The sequence below is a fragment of the Cryptomeria japonica genome, chromosome 7, assembly GCF_030272615.1.
Source record: "Cryptomeria japonica chromosome 7, Sugi_1.0, whole genome shotgun sequence".
In the NCBI taxonomy this organism is placed as follows: Eukaryota; Viridiplantae; Streptophyta; class Pinopsida; order Cupressales; family Cupressaceae; genus Cryptomeria; species Cryptomeria japonica.
Window position 1 is genome coordinate 716,396,630 of NC_081411.1, and position 26,769 is coordinate 716,423,398.

A 26,769-nucleotide genomic window follows, 5' to 3' on the forward strand; every position below is an offset into this window, starting at 1 on the left:
GTCAATGTGATCAAGTCTGCAGCTCGTTTGAGCAAATTTGGCCAAGTCTGGAACCTGTTTTGTCTGTTTTAGGGTTTTGCCTTTCAGACTTGGATTTGAGACCTTTCCTTTGGGGTTTTGGAAAAACTGAGCATTGCATTGGAATCGGGAGACTTGAAATTTGAGCGAATTCTGAAAAACTTTCTATTTTTAGAAAGTTCCTATTTTTTAGGGATTTCACTACTTCCCGGATTGGTCTAATTTTGCCAAAAATCAAACTTACTATTTTTAGCAATTTCTATTTTTAGTAAGTTTCTATTTTTAGTGTCTCTGCATCCTATTTTGCCCTAATCCTAACATTTTTAAGTACTTACTATTTATAGTAAGTCAATTTTCGGCAAGTTCACCACAAGCACAGGTGTTGACACTGAATACTGAGCATTCCTAAACATTTCTAAATCCAGAAATTGTGAAAAAGCAAGCTGACTAATCGAAAAATGGCTAAGTGTGGACTCCCCTTCCAGAAGTGGAAAGCATTGAAAATCTGCTAAGTGTAGTAGTGAAAAAAAAATCACCTTGCTCCAAAATGGCATCCTGATCTAGAAGTGTGCAAAAAATGGTTGTCTGGACGAGAAATCGAGCAAGAATTCCTAGGCCAGTGAAATCATGCTATAAGGATGGGAAGACGCCAAAATGAGGCCATGGAGGAATTTTCCTCCATGGCAAATTTTCCTTGGCATGGTGCTTTTAGCACCCAAGAAGCAAGGTGGGTGCTAGATTGGGATGGTTGAGGAAAATTCCTCCACCCCCAATTTTCCTTGACCTTAGTGATTCAGCGCCCAAGTAAGGAGTTACGCGCCAAATGGGAGGTGCCATGGAAAACCAGAAAGCAAGTCAAATTCCTCCATAGAATGGAAATAACGCCCAAGGTCAAGTATGAGCGCTGAAGAAGGGGTGCCATGGAAAAGTCTAAAATTTCAAAATTCCTCCACCATGGCGAAATAGCGCCCAAGGTCAAGTATGGGCATTGGATGGAGGGTGCCAAGGAAAATCAACAACCATTATGAATTCCTCCATCATGCCAAATTAGCACCGCAGTCAAGTGTTAAGCGATAAATGAGGTGTATCGTGGAAAAAGTTTGGCAAAGAGAAATTCCTCCATGAAGGTAAAACAACGCCTAGGAGCTAGGATGGGCACTAAATTGAGGAGGTGATGGAAATTCTTCCAAGACACAAAATTCCTCCAGTATGATGAAATGGCGCCCAAGCCCAAGTTTGGGCGCTAGACAAAGGGGGTCATGGAAAAAGTGTTCAAAAGAAAAATCCCTCCACTGCAGTGTTCGAGTGCCCAAGGGTTGGAATGGGCGCCAATTTCAAGGGGTCAAGGAAAGTTAGCAAGTGAAAATTCCTTCATAGGTTGAATTCCACGCCCAAGGGTGAAGGATGAATTCCATGGCATGGAAAATTGGAGTCAAGGATTGATCAAAGAGAACAATTCCCTCGAGATAAATTTTGAAAAATCCATTTTCGGGCATCAAAAATCATCCGAATTTCAAAATGATGATAGATTTGGATTCGTGAGAAAAAATTCTCTCTCCCAGACCTTGGAACCCTACTGTGAAAAAGTTCCTAAAAAATAGGAAATGTGCAAAATTGATGAAAAAGCTTCCCTTGAACAAGGCAAATTCAAAATCTCAAGAAAATTCTTCCTAGATGAAATTTTCTCTCCAAAGATTTCTTTCCAAGTGGATGGATAGTAAAAATCTCAAGTAAATCTTTCAAATAGCCCTCCAAAATTCAAAATGGAAAGCACGTCGAGTTGGCGACGCAAAAGAAAGAATATTCCAAGTTATGACGCACGACTCAAGGAATTAATGGAAAATTCCATTTTGAAACTCAAGAATAATGGCGAGGCCCGTTTACATGATTAGTTGGAAAGGAAAGTATGACGCAACATTAAAACAACTGCCAATATTGGTCTTTCGCCAACTTAGCAACTCAATGAAGGAATTCTATTTAAACAAGAGAACTCAATTCATTTATCACATGCGACAGTTGGAGTTGGAAAGAGGTGGCAAGATTCAAGGACTTCAAGAATTTTTCATTCATTTCCGAAGCCTTGTTCGCGGAGAAATTGTGCTTCATTTGTAATTCGTGAAGTTCACGTGGAATTTTGGTTATCTGGGTTTATAATTTTTTCCTAAAAAAATTATTGGTGGATTTTTTCTAATTTTTTATCCTCAAAAAAATAATCTATAAGGGTTTATAATTTTTTCATCAAAAATTATGACGGTTGTTCCTATTTTAGGGTTTTTACCTATTTTACAAAAAAAACGATGATTTGTAAAATCCAATTTTCAGGGTTTGACAGCTTTTTCCACAAAAATTGTGGTTTGTTGCAGTTTGTTTTTGGAGCGCACCTAGAGTTGTTGGCGCAAACTTCTGCAAACATGGTATCTAGCAGTTTGATTGGGAGTTGCTAGTCATCTGCAAAAAAATTGCGGTTTTTTGCTAAAATAGTGCTTGTTGCTCTTTGGAGGGTTTGTCGATTTTTTCCTCAAAATCGTGGTTTCAATTTGACTAGTTCTTGATATCTCATAATACAAGGAGAGATAGTTTTGTTTCCCAACATCAGGTTGGACGAATTCGGGTATTCTTGGTCATTAACATTCTGCAGATCTAGGCAGGGTCTCATCAACAGCAGAGTGTTCTGAGGAGAAGGGGCATCCTTTGCGTTTGTGATCAAAAGACCTGCAGATTGTCTTTTGTACGGTAATTTGTACGATGACCATCAAGGGAGGGTATTAAAATAATGTACTGTTCTATAACGGTCATCTTGTTTAGATTAATTAGTTTCTATTTTTTGCATTTTATTAACGATTGTTTCATTTAGAAACATCATCTTGTAATTTTCTATTTAAGGAGACTTTGTCTCCTTTGTTTAATACAATAAATATTTGAGCAACTACAGCATATAGGTATCCCTAAAAATTTAAAGAAGAAATAGAAAAAATCATAAGGAACTTCTCAAAATGGACCACATTCAACCTAGCTCTAGTCCTTTTGCCTCCACCATGGTACTAGTTAAAAAGGAGGATGGTACTATGAGGATGTGCATAGATTATAGAGCCTTGAACAAAAAGACTATAAAAAACTGTTATCATATTCCTACAGTGGATGAACTAATTGATGAACTTCATGGAGGAAAATACTTTCTAAGATTGATTTATGATCTGGTTACCACCAAATTAGAATGAGGAAAGAAGATATCCCTAAGATTGCCTTTAGATGTCACTATGGGCACTTTGAATTCTTGGTCCTACCCTTTGGTTTAACCAGCACCCCCACAACATTCCAATCATCCATGAACCACTTATTCAGAAAACAACTAAGTTCCTATTGGTATTCTTTGATGGCATTTTGATTTACAGTAAAGCTTTGGAAGAACACCTTAAGAATATTGATGAACTCTTAGGAATCCTTGAAAAGAATCGCTATAAATGTGAATTTGGGTTAGAACAAATCCTATATCTAGGACATGAAATTAACACACAAGGGATAAGTGTGGATGAGGAAAAGATAACGGCTATAAGGGAATGGCCAAAACCAACCCTAACCCATCTAAGGGGATTCTTTAGTTTATGCAGCTACTACCAACAATTTCTCAAGGGTTTTCTAATATTTTTGCTCCACTCACTGTTAACTAAAAACAGAGCCTTTGCATGGAACAAAGTAGCCCAACAAGCTTTTTAAAGACTCAAGGAGAATGAGTTCTTGTCTCGTTCTAGCCATTCTTGACTTTACATTACCCTTCGAGTTAGAGTGTGATGCTTCTAGAGAAGGCATTGGAGCAGTAATCATGCAAAACAAACATTCGATTGCATTCGAAAGTTGCAAACTTACAAAAGCTGAAAAACATTACTCCATTTATGAAATATTAGCCATTATGCATACACTAGCCAAAAGACTATTTGGTTTGTGGAGAGTTCATTGTAAAAATTGACCACAACAGCCTAAGGTTTTTCCTAAATCAAAATAATTTAAACGACCATCAACAAAAAATATCAGCAAGATACAAGCTTATAATTTTGACATAGAATACATGAAAGGGAAGAACAACATTGTAGATGATGCACTATCGCGCCAACCCTACTTATGCTCCATAACAAGCATTTCCATCAATTGGAAGAACTCGATTATTGCTGAATACACTAAAGATCCACAAGAAAATGACACCCTAGAAGGAAATCTACAAAATGAAGAATATAAAGTAGTGGAAGAATTCATTATATACAAAGATAGAGTATATCTTGTACCAAGCTCAAAGATAAAGGGGAAAATCAATAGAGAATACCATGACAACCCCTTAGTCGGGCACCAAGGAAATATAAAACCTATAAGCAAGTAAGAGATAAATATTCTTGGAAAGGTCTCAAGAAAGACATCCCAAAACATGTTCAAGAATGCATGACATGCCAAGGAAGAAGACAGAACAGACCTATCCAGCAGGCCTCTTTAGTTCTCCTATTTTTGGCTTACGGCATCTTTGTGTAATGTCCCCACTTTGAAATACAATTCAATGGTAAATGATAATAATAATAAAATTAAAATTAAAACATATAAGAATATAATTAAATTTTGATTAAGTTAATGGATGGTCAAAGACATGAAATGAAAAGTTGTGACTCCCTCAAAAATGAGATAGAAAAGGGAGAAGAGAACCTCATTTGAGGGGGGTAATTTGGGAATCAGAGGTGCAGATCTTATTTAAATAAAAGTGCAGATCTGATTGCTAAAGGTTGTGTCCCTTTCAAAGGGGCAGAAATAATTAAGAGTTGCACTCTTTCAAAGGGTATTGATGGTGAAAGGGTGTGCCTCTTGCCAAAGGGCATACATGATGAAGAGGTGTGACCCCTCCCTCACATTGAGAGATATAAAGGAAAGGAATCCAAGCATCCAGTGAGATCACCATCAATCAGATCACATCAGAACTGTTATTAAGTTACAGGCAATAACATCTTTGTTCTTGGTTGGAGATGTGCTTAATATATGAAGCCTACTAATGTTCTTATGCAGAATTCGGTAATAGTATTAATATAGACTGCAATATCTATGACAGTCATACTTAATTTCATATGTATCCATAACACATGAATCAGTTGGAGAGAAATAGACTGCACTCAGAATTACATCAATGTCACAGGCAGATCAGACTTAAAGACATAGACCTTCAGAAAGCGACACTGAAACTGACTGATTGCTTATAACCTTCAGAAAACCACACCGAAACTGACTGATTGCTTATAACAGCATCTGGGTATGATTACCAGTGAATTCCTTATGCAGATAGAAAACACATACAAATAGATTAATATGCAGATATATATAGAAGTTCGATCTACACTTTTATCTGAATGAAAAAAGAATCAAAAGAGACAATACTTTAGCAGAACAGAAAACAATAAAGGGACCGGCAAACTGTTTTCCCTTTAAGAAGATAAAGGCACCCTCTCTCTAGCCCTCATTGTACAATAATAATTCATCCTATTATATTTGCATTTGAGGAATATGGCATATTTTTCTTGCTGGTCTTGTTTGTGGAAGGTGTTTTAGTTTGTTATTCGGTCTTGCATGCTTGTGTTGCAAAAGTCAACATCATATCAGAGCTGTATCTTTAATTCAACATGGTATCAAAGCTCAATCTTTACTTCAACATGCTATCAGAGCTTTATCTTTGTTTCAATACCACAACCTGATGAGCAGACAAAGATAATCAACATATGGTTGGAAAGATACCTAAGAAACTATGTGATGGGACAGCAAAATGCATGGATTAAGCAGTTACACCTTGGGGAATATTCTTATGACACCACACATCATATGTCAATATGAATGAGTCCCTCCAAGGCCTTGTATGGGTATGAGGCAACTTCAATTGGAGATCTAATCCTGCTTGGAAGTTGTGTACTGAAAGCCAAAGACTTTGTGCAACAAAATGTAGACAGTATGAATACACTTAAAGATATTCTGCACCAAGCACAAAATCAACAAAAGACATATGCTGATCAAACAATGAAAAGAACATTCGAAGTTGGGGACTTAGTTTTTCTAAGGTTACAACTGTATAAGCAGTTGTTCATTAAAATAAGTAGAGCCGAGAAGCTTAAGCCTAGATTATATGGACCATACAAGATTCTAAGAAGGATAGGAGAGGTTTCTTACAAGTTGGAATTGTTGACAAATAGCAGAATCCATAATATCTTTCATGTGTCTTGAGTCTTGACTCAAGAAGGTGTTGGGACAGCATGTTACTGCATGTTTAGAATTACCCCTGCTTGATGATGAAAGCAAGTCAATTTTTGAGCCCGAAGCCATTCTTGATATGCGAGAAAAGAGGTTAAGGAATAAGACTATTCCTGAGTATCTAGTTAAATGGAAGGGTCTACTTGTAGAATACGCCACTTAGGAAGGAGCCAAGATCTTTAATCATCCAAATTTAAAATTGCTTCACAAGCAATCTGGGGAAGGGTGGACTGCCATGCCCCCATCGAAGAGGATAATATATAATAAAGAAACAATAATGATGGAGGTCGACACTTGTAATTGGACCGGCAACCACTCTTAAACATGCATCATTATCAAAGAATAATAATACATATATTAAAGGGCATCCTCCGTATGGTCATCTATCAATAAAAATATAAATATAATTAGTTTGTTAGTCAACAGCAGCGGTTATGTAGAGGAGACGCCACTTTTGAGAAGGATTATCCTTGGCAAAGGTTATGACTATTCGTACGCTCTTGAGGGCTATATAAGGCATATCTTCATTTGGATAAAGGCAAGGAATCAAATCAGATTCATATATAATCTGCATTCAGGGAAAGCAGCCATTTAGATATCAGCAAAGTATTTGCTATACCCCAAAAAGTGACATTACACCAACCTATGTATATTTGGTTAATTTGGCACCCACATCCCAAGTCGTGCAAAGTAATTTAAAATTATTAATATTTCACATGAGCCGACCTCCTTGAGAGATCACCTCCCTTGGTGCAGTCGTCCCACTTGGGGAGTTAAATTAAATTTATTCATTTCCAAATGTCCAAACCCTTTTGAAGAATCACCTCTTGGGTGAAGAGGCATAAGGGGATATAAAAGGAAAATGAGTGGCGGTAGAAATAAGTAAGCAATAAATATGATATCAATCAAATACAAGCAGATTTTTGATGAAGAGAATATATGTGAAAATGTTGCAAGCAGATTTCATGAAGGAGATTCAAATGATCATGACCCATTGAAGGAGAATTATTCAAGAAGGAAAAGAATTTATTCGTTTGGAGGTTGATGTCTCTCAATAGAAGAGATTGGTATCTCTTGCTAATTTGGTTCTTCGCAATGGGGATTGGTGTCTCAAGTGGTTTGGTGCCTGCAAAGATTTGTAGGAGAATTTCTTTTTTTTTTGGCTGGATTTGGCCAATAGATCCAAGCAGTCATTCTTTATGGTTTTCTCCCAAAAGGTTTTCCATGTAAATCTTGTGTCTCTTAAATGTTAGATCTTGTGTGATTGTTATTATTGTGGTTATTAGATTTTAATACGTAAAAGTTTATATTATACTAATTCACCCCTACTCTCACTATAAGTGTGTGCTCATCAATGAAAACATGCATGATTGTTGACTGAATAACTCCCAATTTTTATAGCTTACTTTTTAAGTTGCTGAGTTTTGCCAAACTTTTCCCTTGTTTTCACCAAATTTTTAAATTTGGGGTCTATTGGGCCCAACATGGGTTCCAGTTTGTGAACTATCCTATATCAATAACTTGAACAAAATTCGTAGTAGGGTTAGCACCACAGCAGTACAGCTTTAAACATAGTATTATACTGGCTTTCTAAAAAAATTTTATTATTCTATGTATGATTGTATCCTTACTGGCAAGAACACACATCTGACCATAAGTAGCTTATCATTTGTGAGATCAATGTGAATTCAGATAGTATCATGTGCACAAAACCTGTGACAAGGACCTCCACAGGGACGAACTTTCTGTTGCTGTTCTTCAGACAGGATATTGAATTCACTGCATTCAAAGACACGCGTCATTGTACCACAGTAGCAAGCTCGTTTTATGAGGATTTTGCATGGTTGACAATCTCCAGGATGGCATAACTGCGGACATGGATGTGGACAAGCAGGAAACCGTTTCTGGATGAGGCAAAACCATAAATTATGAGTCAGTTTTAATGAAAGCAAGGAATGCATAGACTAAGATATTTTACCTAGCAAAAATATGATAGAATTTAATATTTAATAATAACATGTTCAACTCAAAAAGACGGTTATAACAAGAACAATAAACAATTCTATTTGTGTATAAATATTACCTCAGATTAGGAAATAAGATTGATAGAAGAAAATACTTGCAACCATATAGTACCATCTAACCATGATAAATTTCAGCTTTCCTACCTTTTGACATGGCAATTCACACTCATCACATGAGTCTAGCAAGTCCTTGTATCTTGCACTTGAAGAAGCTTCATTATCCTCATCTGTCTGCCCAGTATCCCTACCATTAAATTGGAAGACATTAGAATGTCCAATTTGCGCTAGCCTGATCTTATGACAAGGTTTTTTACAATGATGATTTCCACATGGGAGAAGATTATCACAGTAATTGCCACATCCAAATGCAGTGCTCTGAGAACAGACCATCTACAGGTAAAACATAACACTTTCAGCAATTTAGATAAAGAAATCTGTGCACCCAGTAGGCAACCAATAACTTAAAAAGGAACTTAAATGGAACTCGATAAACATACCTTGCGTTCTCCTCCTATATGTCCACCAACACACTGTCTCACAACCAATTCTAGACAAGGTGGGCAAGGAACCCCAAGGCTTTCATTACTTTCTTGAACATTTTTCCTTTTCTTTGGTTTCAATGTGAATTCTCGATTTGGAGGTGGACGAGGACCGTGGCACCTACAATTCCAGTTAATACAAATTAATCCAGAGATAAAAGTGAAAAGATTTATAATTCATATGACATATAGCTCGGTAATAGTGATAAGTAATGTCCTAAATGATTTGATAAAATATATTTTGATGGAACAAACCTTTCTTTGCATTTATGACCACAAGGAAGGTCCTCATCACAAACTAGTTCACATGGTGGGCAAGCTCCATAGTGACACCTATGTGGCTGGTAAAATACATTTCATTCAGAAAGGAATATGAAAATTAAGAGTATAAATAAAATCTACAAAAACTTCTCGATTAGTTCAGATCACTTCTCTTCGTTTTTTTTTTAATTTGCAATAAGAAATTTCTTATTTATAATGCATAGATATAAAATCACCATCTATAAATGGTATTTTGAACTGTTAAAAAATAATAAAAAGTACTTGAAAACGACAATAGAAAGCATATCCACATAATATCATTACAATATTTAAGCCATAAGATTAAGTTTCTTTTAAAGCATATTATTCCTGTTCAAACAAGGTATAACTTTGGACTAAGGGCCTGATTCTCCTAGTCAAGATACATCACATGAACTGCAACGCACATTATCACAATATCAATATCTTATCAGCTTTCTGAATTTATAAATGCCAGTATAAGTGCTACTAGACCAGAAACAAGGAGCAATGGGAATATATTTGGAAGGTACATTGAACATACATTAGAACTGTTTAATGTTTGACATACTCCCAATTTCATGCCCATTGTGCGTACTGTCCCCTATTGGGACTTTACTTGATTTACCCTAAAATTCCCAGCTAGGGTTTGGATTGTGTTCAGAAATAGAGATTTGTCAACTTAGTTTCTTGATTTAGAACCTGCAATCAGATTAGTTATCAAAAGATAAACATACAATCCAACAAGTTACAAATAGAACTCTATTCATCATCCTAATAATCATCAGTACATGTGGGTTTCCTTTGAGGCTTTACCCATAGACTAATCCACGCTATGAAGCCCACAGGAGATCATACAAGGCACCTTGAACCTATCCATCAAGTTCAGGAGCACAGAAGTACATCCGTCATTCGGCCTCCTGACTTAGCTCAAATGGACCATCCGGCTAGTTGCTTTCCTTATATGCCCACATCTCCCCTCCATAACAGGATGGCAGATTGGATGAAGCTTTCTACTTTGATGCCTTTCCTCCTAATAGAGTTTCTCCTTAAATACCTTTCAAGGAAGATGAATAGACATCCCCCTTACCCTTTCACCCAAACATTATGTACCTTGCAAGGTAATCGCTGCCTTTCACCATTTATCCTCATACGCTGCCTCTTACCATTTGACCTCATGCCTTTTAATAAAGGGACCAATGCTGATTGGTGCTGCCTCTTTAATTAATCATTTGTCTTTGTTTTTATTATAATTTATGTTTACTAATTGCAATCGCCGACTGTATTGTAATTAATATTATTTCTGAATGCTGTTCATACTACATCAGACCTCATTATTCATAAATACACTCTATCGCTGCCTGCAGTAATAAAATCACTGCTCCACCATAATCATGTGTGCCCTTTTACAGTAATCATTCTGTATTTATTATCCTAAGCATCGGGGCTGAATCGGGTCAATAGGATGGAATCCATATCTTCTCTCTGTTTGCCTTGGCTCAATTAGATCACAGAAAATTGAGAAATCTTAATTATTAAGACAATTTTCTAAGCACAGTAATATATTTATATATATTTCTGCAACCATTTAATATAATTATATTTTAGTTGATTAAAATTTATTATGACATGGTCCAGGCATGACATTGTGTAGGCTACATTTTGCTTCAAATGACAATGCTGGTGAGACCTAAATAGCCACTCCTTGGGAAGTTGTAACTGTTTGATGTCTGCCCACTACCCGGCTCTCATTACATTGTCACAAAATTCTCCAGTTTTCTCCAAATAAACAATTGGTGTTCATATTTTTAAGTTTTAACCCGCCCAATATTGGTACTATGATCCAACCCATTAACTGCAGCAAGGAAGGTCATACATTATTGCTGACAAATTTAAATGCTGCTATGTTTATGCATACTTTCCATAATTTACAAACATCAATATTGTTACCATATTCTGGTGTCCCAATACTTGATTTTTTAACTTGATATATCAATGTGACAGTGTTCACCCTGCATTTTCAAACGACCAAATTAAATTCAACCAAGAGCAGGGCTGCCATCATATGAAAGAGCTTCTTCTACAACTGAACAACCCCTACCTGCAACAACAGGATTATACTAAGAGGAAAGGTAACTTCTTTGCAAGTAACAACAGAGAAGTGAATCAAGACATTCATAAAAGCTCTTACGGCAGAACAATTTGCTCGGAAGACCGATAGCATTCTATGACTGTGAATGGATGTGGGGCTGGACCAAGATCCAAAGTGGCTGCAATATAAAAGATTGATATGCAATGGCATTCAAAGCTTAGTTTATGATTAAAAATTGCAGAATAGAACATGGCATGTTCAAAACATACACTAATTTGTTATTAACTGCGTCAAACTACTCTGATTTTGACATGTCTTGCTACCCAGGGTATACCATATATATGAGCATAGATGTGTATACAAAAAGCTAGGTTGGCCTCATTACAATTCCGTCTTCCTAATGGTATCTTTTGACTAGTTGAATCCAAATCATCTTTCTTGAACCAATTAGCTTCGAATCCCAAACTGGAGCAGACAAAGCTCACTATTGCAAACAATTCATTTCATAAAATAGTTCTTTTTCCCAAACATTTTGATTTTTTTTTCTATTTTTGTTTGCCTGGCATCTATTTCTTCTGAGTGAAAATCAAGAACTTACTCCTCAGACTCACTAAGTGGCCGCTAAGCACAAATCATGTCTTCGGACTGCATTATGATGTTTGCCTTCAAATGCCTCTATAGGTGAAGATGTTGAGCAGTTAAAAGAAATAATAGATTTCTTTAATTATGTCATAGAGAAGATTAAGAAGCATGATGGCAATATGGTGATGGTATATCTACAAAAGGGTTTCTTATCCATGGCCAATATAACAAATTAAAAAGGTAGAAACAATCCCATACCAGATTTTGAGGAAATCTGGCTGCAATGCTTATCCTTTAAACCTGCCTTAAGAACTGGATAATTGTCGTGTCTTTAATATCACAAATCATTCTGATTATATGTAGCAAAATACTGGATTAATAGATGAAATGTAACTAAATGTTTTCCAAGTCAACCAAGAAGACACAAGCAATGATTGAGAATATCTAAAAAATGAAGGTGACCACTATACCTTCATGGAGTGGATCTAAGTAGTGGTAATTGATTGATGAGACAATCTGACAAGAGAGAGCTAAATAGATGATTGAGGAGGAATTAGAGAAACATGCATCTAAATGTTCAATGACCTTTTTCTGCACAATATATTTTCTAATTTGACCAGGAAGATCAAAGCTTTGGAATCACAAGGATTTCTTGCAAGATCATTTAAATTAAATCTTCTACTTCTATTTATTTTAGCACACTATTTTGTGCTGGAGCAAAATGAAGTTGTGAACATTTGCCAGTAGTTAGAATAAGTTGTTATTACTTTAGTGGCATGCAAAGATATAAATGTTATGAGAAGTAGCAAAGGTCAATTAATGCAAGTGCGATGAGCATCAAGGACCAGTAAAAACTCTTGTTGATATTCATCATGTTTTCTTCTAAAAAAGATCACATAGATTTGAAAGGAGAAAGTGATGTTGTGAATGTCAGAAAGTTATATGTGGGACAAATATCCTTTATTTTTTTAGAGCTCTCATTTGCAAAAATCAATGGTGTCCTTTCATTCCTCAACCTAAAATCTATTGTTATTTTTAGCTGTGTGTTTATTAAGGGTCATTCAGTTATATTTTTAGAGTTAGTTATATATTTTGAGAGTTCTTTAGTTGGTTGTTATTTTTTTTAGACTTCATGTTAGAACTGGGAGTTTTTTATTTTTAGAGTCAATGTAACAGTTAGTCCCAAATTGGACAACTGCCTTGTAATTGCCTATAAAATGCTTGTTATTCGTTCAATAAAGTACGCTACACAGATTTTTGGTTTCATGGTATTAGAGTGGGTGATGAGCCATTAAAAAAAAATTGTGCCCTAGCTACCTGGAATTTATTTCTAAAAAAAATTTCAATCTGCAATTTTTTTCGAGGGTTCTTTTTCCTCTAAAAATCATAGTTCAAAATTTTTTTAGGAAAATCATGGGCATATAAATTTTTTGGGTTTCATGCGGCCTGTGTGGAGAAATTTCGAGGGCATGTTTTCGCGCCCGTTATTTTTCCGCTTTCTGTAAAAAAAATGTGAGCTTATTTTGTGTTTTCTAGTTGTGATGGGAATTTTTCGCAGTGTTTGATCTTCGCGCATGATTTTCTTAACTTTTTCCCAGGTTTTCCGACAGCCCTCGACCCACGTTCTTCAGCGACAATATATTTGACTCGATTTTTTGCATGTTTTTCACGATTTTCTGGGTGACTTTCAACAACATTTTTTACGATCTGTGCCCCAGCATGTTTTTTTTTCAAGGCCAACCATTTTTTTACATGGGGTTTCTCAAAAAAAAAAACTGCGAACTTGGGAGCTCATTTTTTTCTACTATTACTCAAACCCAACCTAGGGTTTCTCAACTTGTTTCAAATTTGCAAAAAAAAATTTGGGTTCTCAGCAAAATTTTGGGCTTTCAAAGAAATTTTTGTGTTTTCAAAAATCTGTGCATTGGGTTCCATGCCCAAGGTTTTGCGCCTATTTTTCAGATTTTTTGAAGTTTATACCAGTTGTTGCTAAAGGTTTGTGCCTGGTTTTTGACAAAAAAATTAGATTTTTTGAAGTTGAAGTTTGACCTCATTTTTCATGCATAAGAAAATGGGAGGGATGGCATCATTGACCAACATCATGTTGGAAGTTAGTTAGTGCTTCAACGGCAAAAACTACAAAACCTAGAAGCAACAGATGTTTTCTATTTTTGAGTACCGGTGCCTTAAAACCAGATTGTTCTAGGTAAAGTAACTCTTCCTGCAACGACGGGCAACAACCAAACCAAGTTTGATGAGCGAAACCAAGAAGCAATTATGTTGTTGAAGTTATCAGTCACCAATGAGATGCTTCCAAAAGTGCCATCAGGCAAGAAAGTTAATGAGATTTGGGATCACTTGAAGAATCTTCATGAGACATCCGACAAGAGCCAAGCATTCTTTTTGAAGAACATGTTCTCAATTATGATGGATGAGAAGATGTCACTATAGGAAAGATCAAGGATATTTGTGACCAATTGGAGGCTATTAGTCACAAGATGGAGGAAGAGGATATGGTCGTGATCACACTAAAGAGCCTGCCCAAATCCTACAAACACTTTATTGAGATGCTCAACATTACCTCCACTAATGTTGACTTAAAGTTTGCTAAGTTGTCCAGTAAGCTATTGCAGCAATCCAGGTGGAGACAACAGTTTGGTAGCAGCGTTGACATGAACAATGTGGAACAGGCGTTTACTGGCAAGGACGAAGGCAAAGGCGAGTCCACTCAGCAAAAAGGGCAGCGCAACCCTGAGGAGGTGTTCAAGAAGAAGATCACTTGTCACTATTGTGGTGAACCTAGACATATCCAAAGGTTCTACAGAAAGAGGTTGGTTGATCATAAGTCCAACCAGGGAGGGTCTCGAGAGGAGGAGTAGACTCGTGTCGCAGAGCATTCTAAAGAGAAATATGCCTTCTAAGCTATTTGATAAGCAGAATTTGTCGTCGGTCGGGTAGTTGACCATTAAGGGGAGGGTATTAGAATATTTAATTGTTATTTTTAGCTGTGTGTTTATTAATGGTCATTTAGTTATACTTTTAGAAAGTTCTTTAGTTGGTTGTTATTTTTTTTAGAGACTTCGTGTTAGAACTCGGAGTTTTCTATTTTTAAAGTCAGTTTAACGGTTAGTCCCAATTTGAACAATTGCCTTGTAATTGCCTATAAAAAGCTTGTTATTCATTCAATAAAGTACGCTTCACTGATTTTTGGTTTCAAAATCCATATTTGTCATGCAATAAATACAAGAGAACACCTTACACTTTCAAATTAATAATCAAATAATTAGGATTATTTTCTTCTTTACATAATTGGAATGTATGAAAAAATGTGTCATATCCACTTCCAAATTGGCCTAATAAATCTCATTCAATACTACCTCCAATTTGTGATTTAGGTGGGGCAAGTATAGTTTTTTGGCCATCCAAGCAGTGCCTGCTCTGGTTCAAATACAACCTCTTTTCTCTCCATCAAGAATTAATTTAATATTTTGAATGCTCTAGAGTCTACTAGTTGCAAAACATTTAAAAGAAGAGATGATGCATATGGGTTGTAATCATATTTATATTTATCAGTATCACTAAACCAAATACCTTCTATAAGCTCATAGTAGTCACCATGAATGAACTAATTACCAAAAAATGAAGTTTGAAATAGTTTTGGTTCATAAGAGATGCTTGCTCCATCCACCATTTGTATAAGAAAGCGCAATTGTGCTTCCATTTATTTTCCAGGAAGTTGTTAATCGCACTTTCCATTTATTTTAAAGATGAAATAGCATTGGCAATAAGCCAAGAATGTTGTTCTTTCACTGTGTCTAAAGTTCAAACTCCAAACAGAAACAAAACAAAACAAAAAGCAAATTTCAGATCCACCATAAAGGAATGTTGAAATAAAAACAGATTTTGCTAGTGAACACTTTAAAGTGAGCAATAGCATATTTACTTCCTGGAAATTCATTGTTTTAGCCTCTCAAACACTATTACTTAAAAACATAAGCATGAGGCATCCTATAAGATATTTTAACCTCAAATTCAATATCATGTAAATTTGGAATTTTGGCTAATGAGGACCTATATCATGTAAACATATCATTGCAATCCAAAAGAACATTCCATATCTGCCATCAACAGAAACCAAAAGCAAAAAGGTTGAAAAAAACCTTGCATTTGGAACCATGCCTGCATTGAGGAAGAATAGAACATTTCCTAGAGCACCTGGGTGGCTTTAGTCCCTTTTCTGCTCCACAGGGCACCTGCAATTTAAAAATTCAGTATGAGATAGAAAGAAAGTACATTCGCTTACTTAGAATAGCACTAGGGTATAGAGAACCTTGGGATTTGTGAAGTAAATAAACACAAACAATGTAAACATAACTGGAAGTAAACCTAAGGCTGTTAAAGCACAAATATATGACCCAAGTGCAAGAAGAAGTAGCTAATATGAAGGGAGGAATCATCAATACAAAAGGGGGTTGATGAAGATCAAAACCAAAGATAGACTGAAAAGCAGCACTGCTGTACACCTATAGGGAATCAGACAATCTCTAAGGAAATATTGAAAAATATGTTAACATTGAATATCAGTGAATCTCTAAGGAAAGATAAAATATCATAATGTGTAAATATTCTTGTCACTAGGGCTGTAAATAAAGAAGATTAAAAGCTTTTGTTGCCAAATTTAAGCAGATCCATGGCACCAAGAATAACAATGACAGAGTTAGGGTAACCAAAATGGCAAAAAGCAATGATAAAGAATGAATGTTATCTGACTAACATGTTCCCATCCACCAAAGGGCACTTAATGCCATCAAGGTTTGCAATTTACCAAAAGGAAATAATCAGCCTACTAGCTATAGGAACCCCTTAATAAGTCCCACAACTGCAAGTGATAGCCTCTCAATATAGATAGCGGGATAAAGTGGGTAGATAAGCACCTGAGACTTTGTAAAGAGTATAGTCAATGATGTTCCTCTATCTAAAATGTTGGACTGTGAGCCATTTATATGAAATAATGTGGTCCAAAGTTCCAAACATACCCAAAACCACATTAAAGGGACTTATAATCTCACGCAACTACAAGATTTAACAAGCAAAACAATATTTCACCAAATAAATCTCCTGCATTGTTATGGACAACTTTACATAAGATTGATGATGACCTAGGTGAAACTTGCTGCATATTCAAGAATTTTTCTAGCAAAAGTGAATACAGAATGCAAGAACATCTAGCCCAACACTATACTATAGATAACAGTAATTATTTAACACTTTAAATAATGGTATATCATTTTTTCTCACTTTTACTGCAATGTGTACATTTGAAGCAATCAGCATAATGTCATCAAGGCATCATCCAGTGAAAATAGCACACCTTAAGCTTTCTCTACTGCGCAGGCCACTTTGTATGTAGAAAACAATTCAGATCCCAGAGAAAGTTCCTCTTAACATTTATTGTTAGTATGCATATGCTATTATTATATACAATCCAAATGCTAGACTATCCAACAAAGGTTCCAAAACATCAATAAAATAGAATTCTTAACCTAGAAAACACATATCCCTATGGTCACAAGATTAACACTTTCATAGGACAATCAACAGGCCAGATATCAACACAATAAAACTTTCAAAACCACTTGTCAATACTTCACCTCATATGATGTTTCTCCACATGCACAGGAGATACGAACCGTAACTGGACAAGGTGCACAAATCCCTCTGCATAGACATTAATGAAATCTTCATTACAAACAAAAAATGCAGAACATTTGGTTTGTTGACTCTTGCAAAGAATAAAAGAATCCTAACCAAAATTCTCACTAACAAATGGTAAACCAATCAAACTCACTTTTATCTTAAGAAGACATAATTAAATCAGCCCTTCAGATGGTGAAGAACAAGAAAGGTTCAAAAACATTTTGGAAAAATAGCAGAACTACGATGTGAACTTAGTATTTTGATGCTGCATGGTCAAAGAAATGACTATAATTAATGTTTTAGAAAATGTATTAAGAAACATCAAAATTTGGCGATGGACAATTAACTTTAAACTGTTAAGGTGTTAATCGTAGTTATTCATTTCACATTTGACACATCATTTACAAAAGGATGATGGGATGTTTATGTCTATAGAGCAGCAGCCAAGGAAACAAAAAACATAGCAGAACTACGATGTGAACTTAGTATTTTGACGCTGCATGGTCAAAGAAATGACTATAATTAATGTTTTAGATAATGTATTAAGAAACATCAAAATTTGGCTATGGACAATTAACTTTAAACTGTTAAGGTGTTAATCGTAGTTATTCATTTCACATTTGACACATCATTTACAAAAGGATGATGGGATGTTTATGTCTATAGAGCAGCAGCCAAGGAAACAAAAAACAGTAATATTGAAATAAAGAAAAAATAATGTTCTGAACACATACAGATCCAACAGTGGGTAGCGAAAACATTATTATACTACTTCCATTTACATTTGGCATGTCATTGACAAAAAGTACGGCAATGGCAAAATGTAAGATCAGCACTGACCTTCTGGAAACAAAAATAAAGAGAAGCTCCAAGAGAAATTAGAGATCAAATTCAGCAGGCATTGGAAGTAATTAAATTGATTTGCATATTTCAAGTCTTACTGAGATAGGTATTGTTGTGACATTTTTCACACATCGCCCCATTGCAAATGGGGACCCCCAGTTTCTACTTTTCTTTAGGGTTCTTAGCCACCAATCTTTGAGAGTCTGGAATAAGAGGTCATCAAGGTCAGTCAGGGAAATCATGCTTGAAACAGCATCTAGACACCATCAAAGTGCTTAAAAGGCCCAAAGGGCAAAAAACACAACTGCTTAGGATCAATTCTAACACCTTCCTATTTTTGTGGGATTTTGCATTTTTTATTTTTGGCACTTTGGGACCAATCTGGGAACCAGCTTTTTCACCTGTTTTTTTGCTTTTTTTTGCTTTTTCAGCTTCTTTCAAAGTTGACCTAGGATTGGGTCGCTCAGGTCATGGCAACAAGATTCCTATCTTTGAAATCAAATATTTGTATCTCCAAGAATGAAAAGCAAGAAACGATCTCCAGATAGGGCGTTGATCCAAAAGTTCCAGACAAACATGAAATGTTGAGCAAGAAAATTCATTAAGTGTCTATGCCACAAAGAAAAGTTACTAAATGGAGATGACCATGTCTCAAGCCAATCTAAACTCCGCCATGATGGAAATAGCAACGTCTTATCCCATGAAGAATTCCGCCCAAGCAGTCATGAAATCCGCCATGCCAAATGGCTTGCCAAAGGTCAACTCTGCCTTGGCAAAATGGCAATGGCTTAAGCATGATGAAGTCCGCTAAGGCTAAATAAAAGATTGTCTAAGGCAAAGTCAATTTCGCCCAAAGGGAGATGGCAATGTCCAAGACATCATCAAATCTGCCCCCACCCAAAAGATTGTCCAAGGCATGGTAAAGTCCACCAAAACATGTCCAAGCAATCATGAAGTCCGCCATGCCAAATGGCTTGCCAAAGGTGAAGTCCGCCAAGAATGGCTTAAGAAAGAGCAAGTCCGCCAAGGGGAAAAGCAAGACAACGTCCAACCAATGATGAAGTCCGCCATGAAAATGAAAATATGGAAGTCCGCCCAAGGTAGAAATGAAGTTTGGCTTGCCATGGAGCCAAGTCAGTCATACCACAAGAGAGAAAATGTCCAAGACACTATGAACTCTGCCTTGACATTTGGTAAAAATGTCCAACCAATCATTGAACTCCGCCATGAGCATGGTTTGGCCAGGTTTGGAAGTCGGAAAATTCTACTCAACACTTAGAATTATTTTTCAAAATGTGCCCAACACTTAGAAAATATTTGAACACAAGAAGAATCAAAAGATTGTATGCCAACCCATTCACTTACATGGACAAAGAGAAGATGTTTTGGCTAAGTGAAAAATGGCTCCCAAAACAAGAAAAGAAACTTTCTAAAACATACATGGATGAGGAGTGAAGTGGCACCAAGTGCAGAAATAGAAACTTTCTTTCAAAATCTTTCGAAGAAGATTAAGTTGCCATTTTGGAGGAAATGAAAGAGACTAGGTTTGATGAATCCAAGGTAAAATGTGAAGTTGCCAAAATGGTCGAAATTTTCAACCTTATATCAATCTTTACATGTCATTTTCACTTCATTCTTTCTCAAGTTTGAAGATTGAAGAGCTCTCTCTCAAGGTCAAGGAGGATAGATTTTAGGAGAAAGATTTTTCAGGATAAAAGTAAATTTTCTGAGTAAAGGATAGAATTTATCAAGAATTTCCAAAAGTGAAGGCCAATTTTCATCAAGAAATCCAGTCAAAAGTATAACTTTAGTTTCAGAATTTGAGTTATCGACTGATTTATTTCTTACTTCTGGACCAAATTTCATAAAATTTACTAAGTGTTGAGCCATCTTCCATTTTTCAGTCTGATTTTTCCACAGAAATTTAGCTTTTTGACAGACTGAAGGTCAGATTTTAAGGTAAAAGGTCCAAAATCAGGGTTAAAACTTTAAGTTTTCTTGAAAGTAATGTTAAATTTTTTTATGTTTCTTGCAGGTTGATGACCAATCAAGGAGGACTCTTGAGAAAAGTCCAGATGAAGTTCGCCAGCAAAGGGTTGCAGCCTGAATCAAAAATCAATTCCAAGTGGAAAAAGGTTGGAGACACCAACCTTGGACATGTAGACTTCAACTATTTTAAAAGAAGAATGTACGGGCACAATGGATACTTACCAACACCGATTGCTCTACGAATGATGAAAAATGGCCTTGTCCAAGCAGTTGGATTTCCACCAGCCTTGGAATGTGTTGAGCTGATGGTTGAATGTGCTTTGCACTATAATGCCCAAGAAAAGCAGATCATTCCGTCGAATGGGAGAGTGTTGGCTTATCTCAGAGAATTGGCCATCCAGGAAGCATTCGGGATCAAAAGTTACAACTGGACTTCATTCAAAACCAATTAGCAAACCAAAAGAAATTATGAGGACCAGCTTGAGCCTTGTGTGACGACTGTCAATAAACTGTGGCTGGAGAAGCCAAGGCCCACCCTCAAAAAGGTGCCAAAGAAATTGCTTCGCACTGATTACAAGGAGGATTATGGAGATATTATTTTGCTGCTGAATAGAGTAATGGGCAGCCCTCAGGGTGCGCCATTTGAAACTTGGATGTACTAATTTATTGAGGAGATCACCTCAGGTGTCAAAATGTTCAATTGGTCTCAGATAATCAGCGACAACCTAGATGAACAGCTAAGAAATTTGGAAAAGACAAAATCCTTTTACATGAGCTCCTACATTATTTACCTACTAGCAAGAAACTACAGATACCAGGACTGATTTGCAAAGGTGTAGTAGGTAATGGCGAGAATGAATTCAAAGCTTATGACTGTTATCCACAGCTGCAACTTCATGAAAAATCCCATTTCAAGAGAGTGAATGATGCATATTTAATGTACATCACTAGGACAATGCAGGGAGGAACTCATTAGAGCCTCACTCAAGAAGCCAAAGACATGATAAGCAAGTATGGATCCCAGTTTATCCAGTATCCGAGATTCACATATGTATGTGTCCAGGGATTTACCGGATGTCCTTACCGGCTTCCGATTTATCCCACCAATAGAATGATCTTGCTTGAAGTTCTTAAGCAATTGGAGACATATGAGGAAAGAGCCAAGCACAAAACTGCCATTTCCTTTCCATTTTTTATTGGAAATATGTTGGAGTCCTATCCATCGACACAAGTTGTTGAAGGTGCCAGGTTGGAGATGCAATGGTATCCATTCGTATTTTACCGATCCAGGGTTAATTTTGACCCCCACAATCACATTGGACTAGTGAATGGAGAGAAGGACAGGCATAGAGTGGATATCGAGGACTCTTGGGCAAATACAGCAGACGAATTTGATGTCAAGAAAAGACTATGGTCCTGATTACCTATAAATTTGATCAGAACAACCGAGCTTTTCCATGTGCTTGACCAGCTAGAGGATGATGGAGAGTACACTCAGCCTTGCTTTGATGAGAATAGGCCTCTTCCTCCTATGAGATGGTCAAAACTAGAACTCACATATTTAGCCACCTTGATGTGGCCAGTTGTCAAGCATTCACAATGTTGGGTTAAACAGCAAGTTCGTGGGCTGAAACGAAAGAATTTGACCCTCACTTATAACTTGATGGGCGTAATAGAATCATATTATTCTAACGAGGGGATGTCTCAAAGTGCTAAGCCAATTGAAACCATTAATTTGAGGAAAAGGAAGGAAGCAATTGAGGGCTCTACAAGGTCAAAAGGAAAGAAAATTATGAATGAGGAACATGCTCAAAAGAAAGAGAGGTCAGAGCCTTCCCATTTTGCCACATCTAGGAATGTGAACAATGTATTAACTATTGAGGATGAGTCAATAGCTGAGATGAAGATTCCTTCACCAATCCATGAGGGAAATGTGGAATCAATCCAGGAGGAGGATCAGAGCCCCCATCTCCTACAAACACGGAGATACTCAAGTCAGACAATGAGATGGACGTTTTGGACAAAGAATTCCAAGAGGGGATGATTTCCGCTCTTCGAGGATTTCAGGATAATCCGTGTCAAGGAAGCAATCAAGAAGAAGAGGGTATTGAATAGCCCACGATTCTTGATTGGTTAAAAGAAAGAATGAAAATAAAAGTGCCAAGAGGACGACAAAGCTGATTTCTTGGCTAGATTAGAGAAGGTGGCATTAAAGGAAGACAGCTAAGAGGTTTTCCACAATTCAGAGGGATGAAACCAGCTGCCGTACAATTCAGATTGTTGTGCCGAAAGTGGACAAGGCAAAGGAAGACATTACTCCTCAGTTGTATGAAATCACCACTATCAACTTAGGCCCAACCACCAAAGGTCAAGAAGTTGAAGACCTAGACAGCTCAGTCACTTCGATCAAGGCGAGGTTGGATAAGGAAATAGGGAAGAAAAGAGAATACAAGAAAGAAATTGAGCGCCTGGAGTAGTATATTCAGCACTTGACCAAGCCTCTTGATCAAGGTGATGCAGTGGCCCCTCCACTTTTAACTCTTCCTCAAGAAGCAATTGGAGATTCTATGATAGGAAGGTGACAACCAAAGAGGCCAAAGAATGGATGGCAAGCAACAGTGAAGAAGTTGCCACATTTGTGGAAAAGTTAACGTTGACATATGAACAGATTTCTTCTTTGCTCTTTAGAATTGCAAACATGGCAGAAACTTGGGACGACCTTCATGATATTAAGGATAGAATAATCCTGTGCCTAAGGGTGTTGAAAGGAATTCCTAAGCAAGAATAAATTGATGTAAAGGTAATTGCAGCAGAGGCCGCATATGATTTCAATACATGGTACTGGGCATTGGTTGCACGAAGTGAAGTCCTAGAAAAGGTGAAGGCTGATGGTATCAAAGTTGAGGAGCAGATCAAAGAACTTCAGAACAAGATTTTCCTTGTAGCTGCTGATATACTTGGGAAAGAGATTGTTTACTCCCTAAGGTGAGTTGTTCACATTCACGGAATAAACAGGTAGTACAAACAAAACATATAACCAGCAACTTCAATTATATTCAGAACATAAATTAACAGTCACAATCACAACAATATGGCAAAAAGATGTTACCCCTATTGCATTCCAAAACTAGTACATCATCACTGTTGTCGTGGTTCCCTTACATTACACTATATAGGACCCTGCGGTTGGTGGAGATGCCAACCGTCACAACTGCTGACTAACCCTACGGAAACCGAACAGCTGACTTATTACACAACCAAAGTATTACTAAAACATAACTAGCAAAATTATAAGCATTATCCTAATTGCCGCCTAACATCAGCCGCCCAAAAAAGTGGTCGTCTTCCAAACGACTAAGACAAAATGGGAGCTGGTCAAAATTGTAAACTAAGATTGAGAGGGATGAGAAGACGTCCCTGGGGTGGTAGAAGCTAGAGCTTGCTGCCGAGACTGCTGAAGTTGCTCCGTACGGAGCCGGCAACCAACTAGCATGCACGAGCTTTCTTCACCATGAGATTTGCCTCCATCAAATCTTTGTCCTTCTGCACCACCTGACCTGTCAAGACCGATACCCTCTCCTCTAATGTCTTCATCTGAACACTCTGTTCTGCCAGACGGGTCTTTTGGAGTGCAGCTGCCTCCTCTAGCTCAATTCTAACCCACTTTTCCACAACATAAAGTTTTATATGTTTATCCAACTCCTCCCGAAGTCCAGCAGTCACTTCCTTTGTAGCTCGTTGCTCGGCCTGAGCCCGCTGCATCTACAAATATAGCTCCATGTAAGAGCTCTCCATACCCTACAAGGTGGGGCCAAGTGCCCCCTAGTCGTGCATGATGTGTGCACCCTGCCAGGTAGCCACCATCTCAAGAGTCTCGACTGTTGGCCAGCCATGTTGGACGAACTGTTGTGTGAACTCCTCCTGACATCCGGAGGTCATAAATGCCAGAAGCTTCTTCGCTTCTGGTAGTGCTCCTGCATCTACTCGTAAGGCCAAGTTGGCAATGCCCCTTGCTACCTCTGTAAAGCCCTACAACTTTGTCATGAACCGACGAATGGATCCCACTGGATCCTATGAATTTGGTTGTGAAATGCAAAGACCCCTAGATGGATCCTTCCCTGGTGGCAACTCCGTGTCCATCATCCTATTGCTCCCGGATTGGAAGCTCTCATCCTCCAATTGATGACACTATAAGTATTCTCTTGTTCGCTCTCCCCCTTCCTCAAGGTCTACCCCACGTCTTTGATTCCTTTATCCTGAATCTGATCCTGGCCAACTGCTATTGTGCATGGTGAAGGGGGAGGTGGTGCGTGGGGTGCAAGGGAAAACTTCCCCAACCAACTATCTAGAGATGTATCCACATCTTTCTCTTGATCTATCTCCTCTGCCACGAGAGCATCCAGTACGGCCAGTTCATCTTGTATTGGCCCTTCATCTGTATGCACCATTTTGTCTACACTTTGTACTACTCCTTCGACCATAGTCGCCCATACATCTCCGCCCGAAGGTACTGCCATTGGTACATCTCCACCCGAAGGTGCTGCCACTGCCATCCATACATACCCCGAAGGTGCTGCCATCCGTACGGTGAACGCCTTTGGTCGCCCCCGTTGTACATACGTCCCCCTTCGCGGTCACTCTTGTTGCTAACGGAGGTGTTCGTATGGCTCCCTCAACTGACTGTACCGCCCCTGTTGTAGGTGTCTGTGCGGCTTTGTTCCTAGGCTGTACTACCCCTCCAGTGGCTAGCGCAACCTGGGGCAAGGACACTCGAACTTGTGCCCGTGGGGATCCTTCGAGAACTCTCTGAAATAACACACCGACTGGAGTTGCTTCTCCCAGCGGTGTGGCCACTGTCAATGCCTGCGAGGGTACCAAGTGAGCCGAAGGGGGTAACTTTGAGGCTACAAACTTCACCCACGCTATAATTTTTTCCTGCGCCTATACTCCTCCTTCAGTCGTGGGCCACTCTACACCCCCTTCAGTCGTGGGTCGCTCTACCTCTTCCCCTCCTGGCTGCCCTTCCACCCCTTCCACTTCTTCAACTTCATCCGAATACACATTGTGCGATGCCATCCAAAACCCTTCCTCACCACTATGGATCTCCAAATCTTCAGTCTCTTCCTCTTCCACTTCTGTATCCTCGTCTGAACTTTCCTCCTCTACGTCTCGCTTCCTCTTCTTCCTGGTCGGCTGGATGGCGTCACTGTCGAAGGTGTCCCAATGGATCCAGTAGTACATAGCCGGTTTATTTGGCTCTACTCTTCCCTACAGCTGAAATTTCCCCCACTTCTCCAAGGGTACCTGCATACGAACAGCTTCTAGGAACAGGCTAATGGCATGGTGGCACATGTAGAATGTTTTATGTTCCAGGGAAAGAAAGTCATTGATTCTATACGAGAGCAGTTGTGACCAATTATACAACCTAACCAGGCTAAGCCCATTCATAAGTCTTATCATCCAGATAGCAATATCCGAAGCCCTACTTGCCCCTGTCAGCTTGCTCTTCACCAGGTCCATCAAACACCACCAGTCACCATTGGCAATGAAGGAGCGTTTTAGCCCTCTGTCGTTGTTGCTTGCACACAAGCTCTTCCATTCTGCAGGAGTCAAATCACCACAACACACCAACCTCAACAAAAAATCTTTCCTTTCCTTCGTCATTTTGGTGGTTGGTTTTGCCGCAGACTCTCCTCTGTCTGGAATTCCAAATACCCTTTGGAAGTCATATGGCTTGAAGGAGACCGTGATAGTGCAACCATGGTACTCTATAATGGATTTCTATCTGTGGGGCTCATAGCCAGCCACTATTGTTCCGAGAACCGGTTCGAACTCCGTTATGTTGAAGGTCGGCATTTGAATGGCATGGTCTACTTCGGCCTTCCTGAGATACTTCTTCAATGCGTAGTCCAGAGGGGTTTCGTCCCACTAGCTGCGACATTCACTTCCTGTGACACATTCAAATGTCAAGTGTCCTCTATCACTTTCTCCTGCTGATCACGTTGAATATTTGGCCTTACTTTGGCCTTCTTACTGCTGCTAGTGGGCTCTCCTGTACTTGTCGCCATCACTGTTGTCTGCCAGGGATTCTATGCTTTTTCCTTAACTTTTTTCCACCCTTGACCGTTATTATAACGATCTAGAGCTCTCGCGTGACTAGGGTCGCCCCAACTTGTGCATACCATACTGATTTTGACCACTCCTGCTTCTTTGTACGGACTATCCGATCTTTTTTTCCTTATCCCCACGGATCCTGTAAGAACCCAACTTGGCTCTCCTCTGCTGACTGTTTCTTTTGAATGCAATAGATTTGAATTTGTTTTGGTTTTTGAATGTTTATAGATTTTTTTGTGTTTTTTTTTGGTAATAATGAGCAATGAAACAATACTGGAATAAACTCCTATGCTTAAAATAATACTGGAACAATAATATTACTGCTGGA

General features: G+C 38.0%; 1 protein-coding gene across 4 annotated transcripts in view; it reads right to left on the reverse strand.

Moving 5' to 3' along the window:
• Positions 1-26,769, reverse strand: part of LOC131040251 (NF-X1-type zinc finger protein NFXL2) — a 185,177-nt gene that overhangs the window by 124,154 nt on the left and 34,254 nt on the right. For all 4 annotated transcript variants that reach the window (XR_009104801.2, XM_057973145.2, XM_057973144.2 and 1 more), the window contains 6 exons: positions 17,450-17,516; positions 15,959-16,051; positions 9,101-9,186; positions 8,804-8,966; positions 8,451-8,696; positions 7,996-8,186 (listed from right to left, as the gene is read on the reverse strand). Coding sequence is in view for 3 of the 4 variants with exons in the window: in XM_057973145.2 (XP_057829128.1) it covers positions 7,996-8,186; positions 8,451-8,696; positions 8,804-8,966; positions 9,101-9,186; positions 15,959-16,051; positions 17,450-17,516 (846 nt within the window). In the remaining variant the exon portion in view is untranslated. The remainder of the gene's footprint in view (positions 1-7,995; positions 8,187-8,450; positions 8,697-8,803; positions 8,967-9,100; positions 9,187-15,958; positions 16,052-17,449; positions 17,517-26,769) is intronic.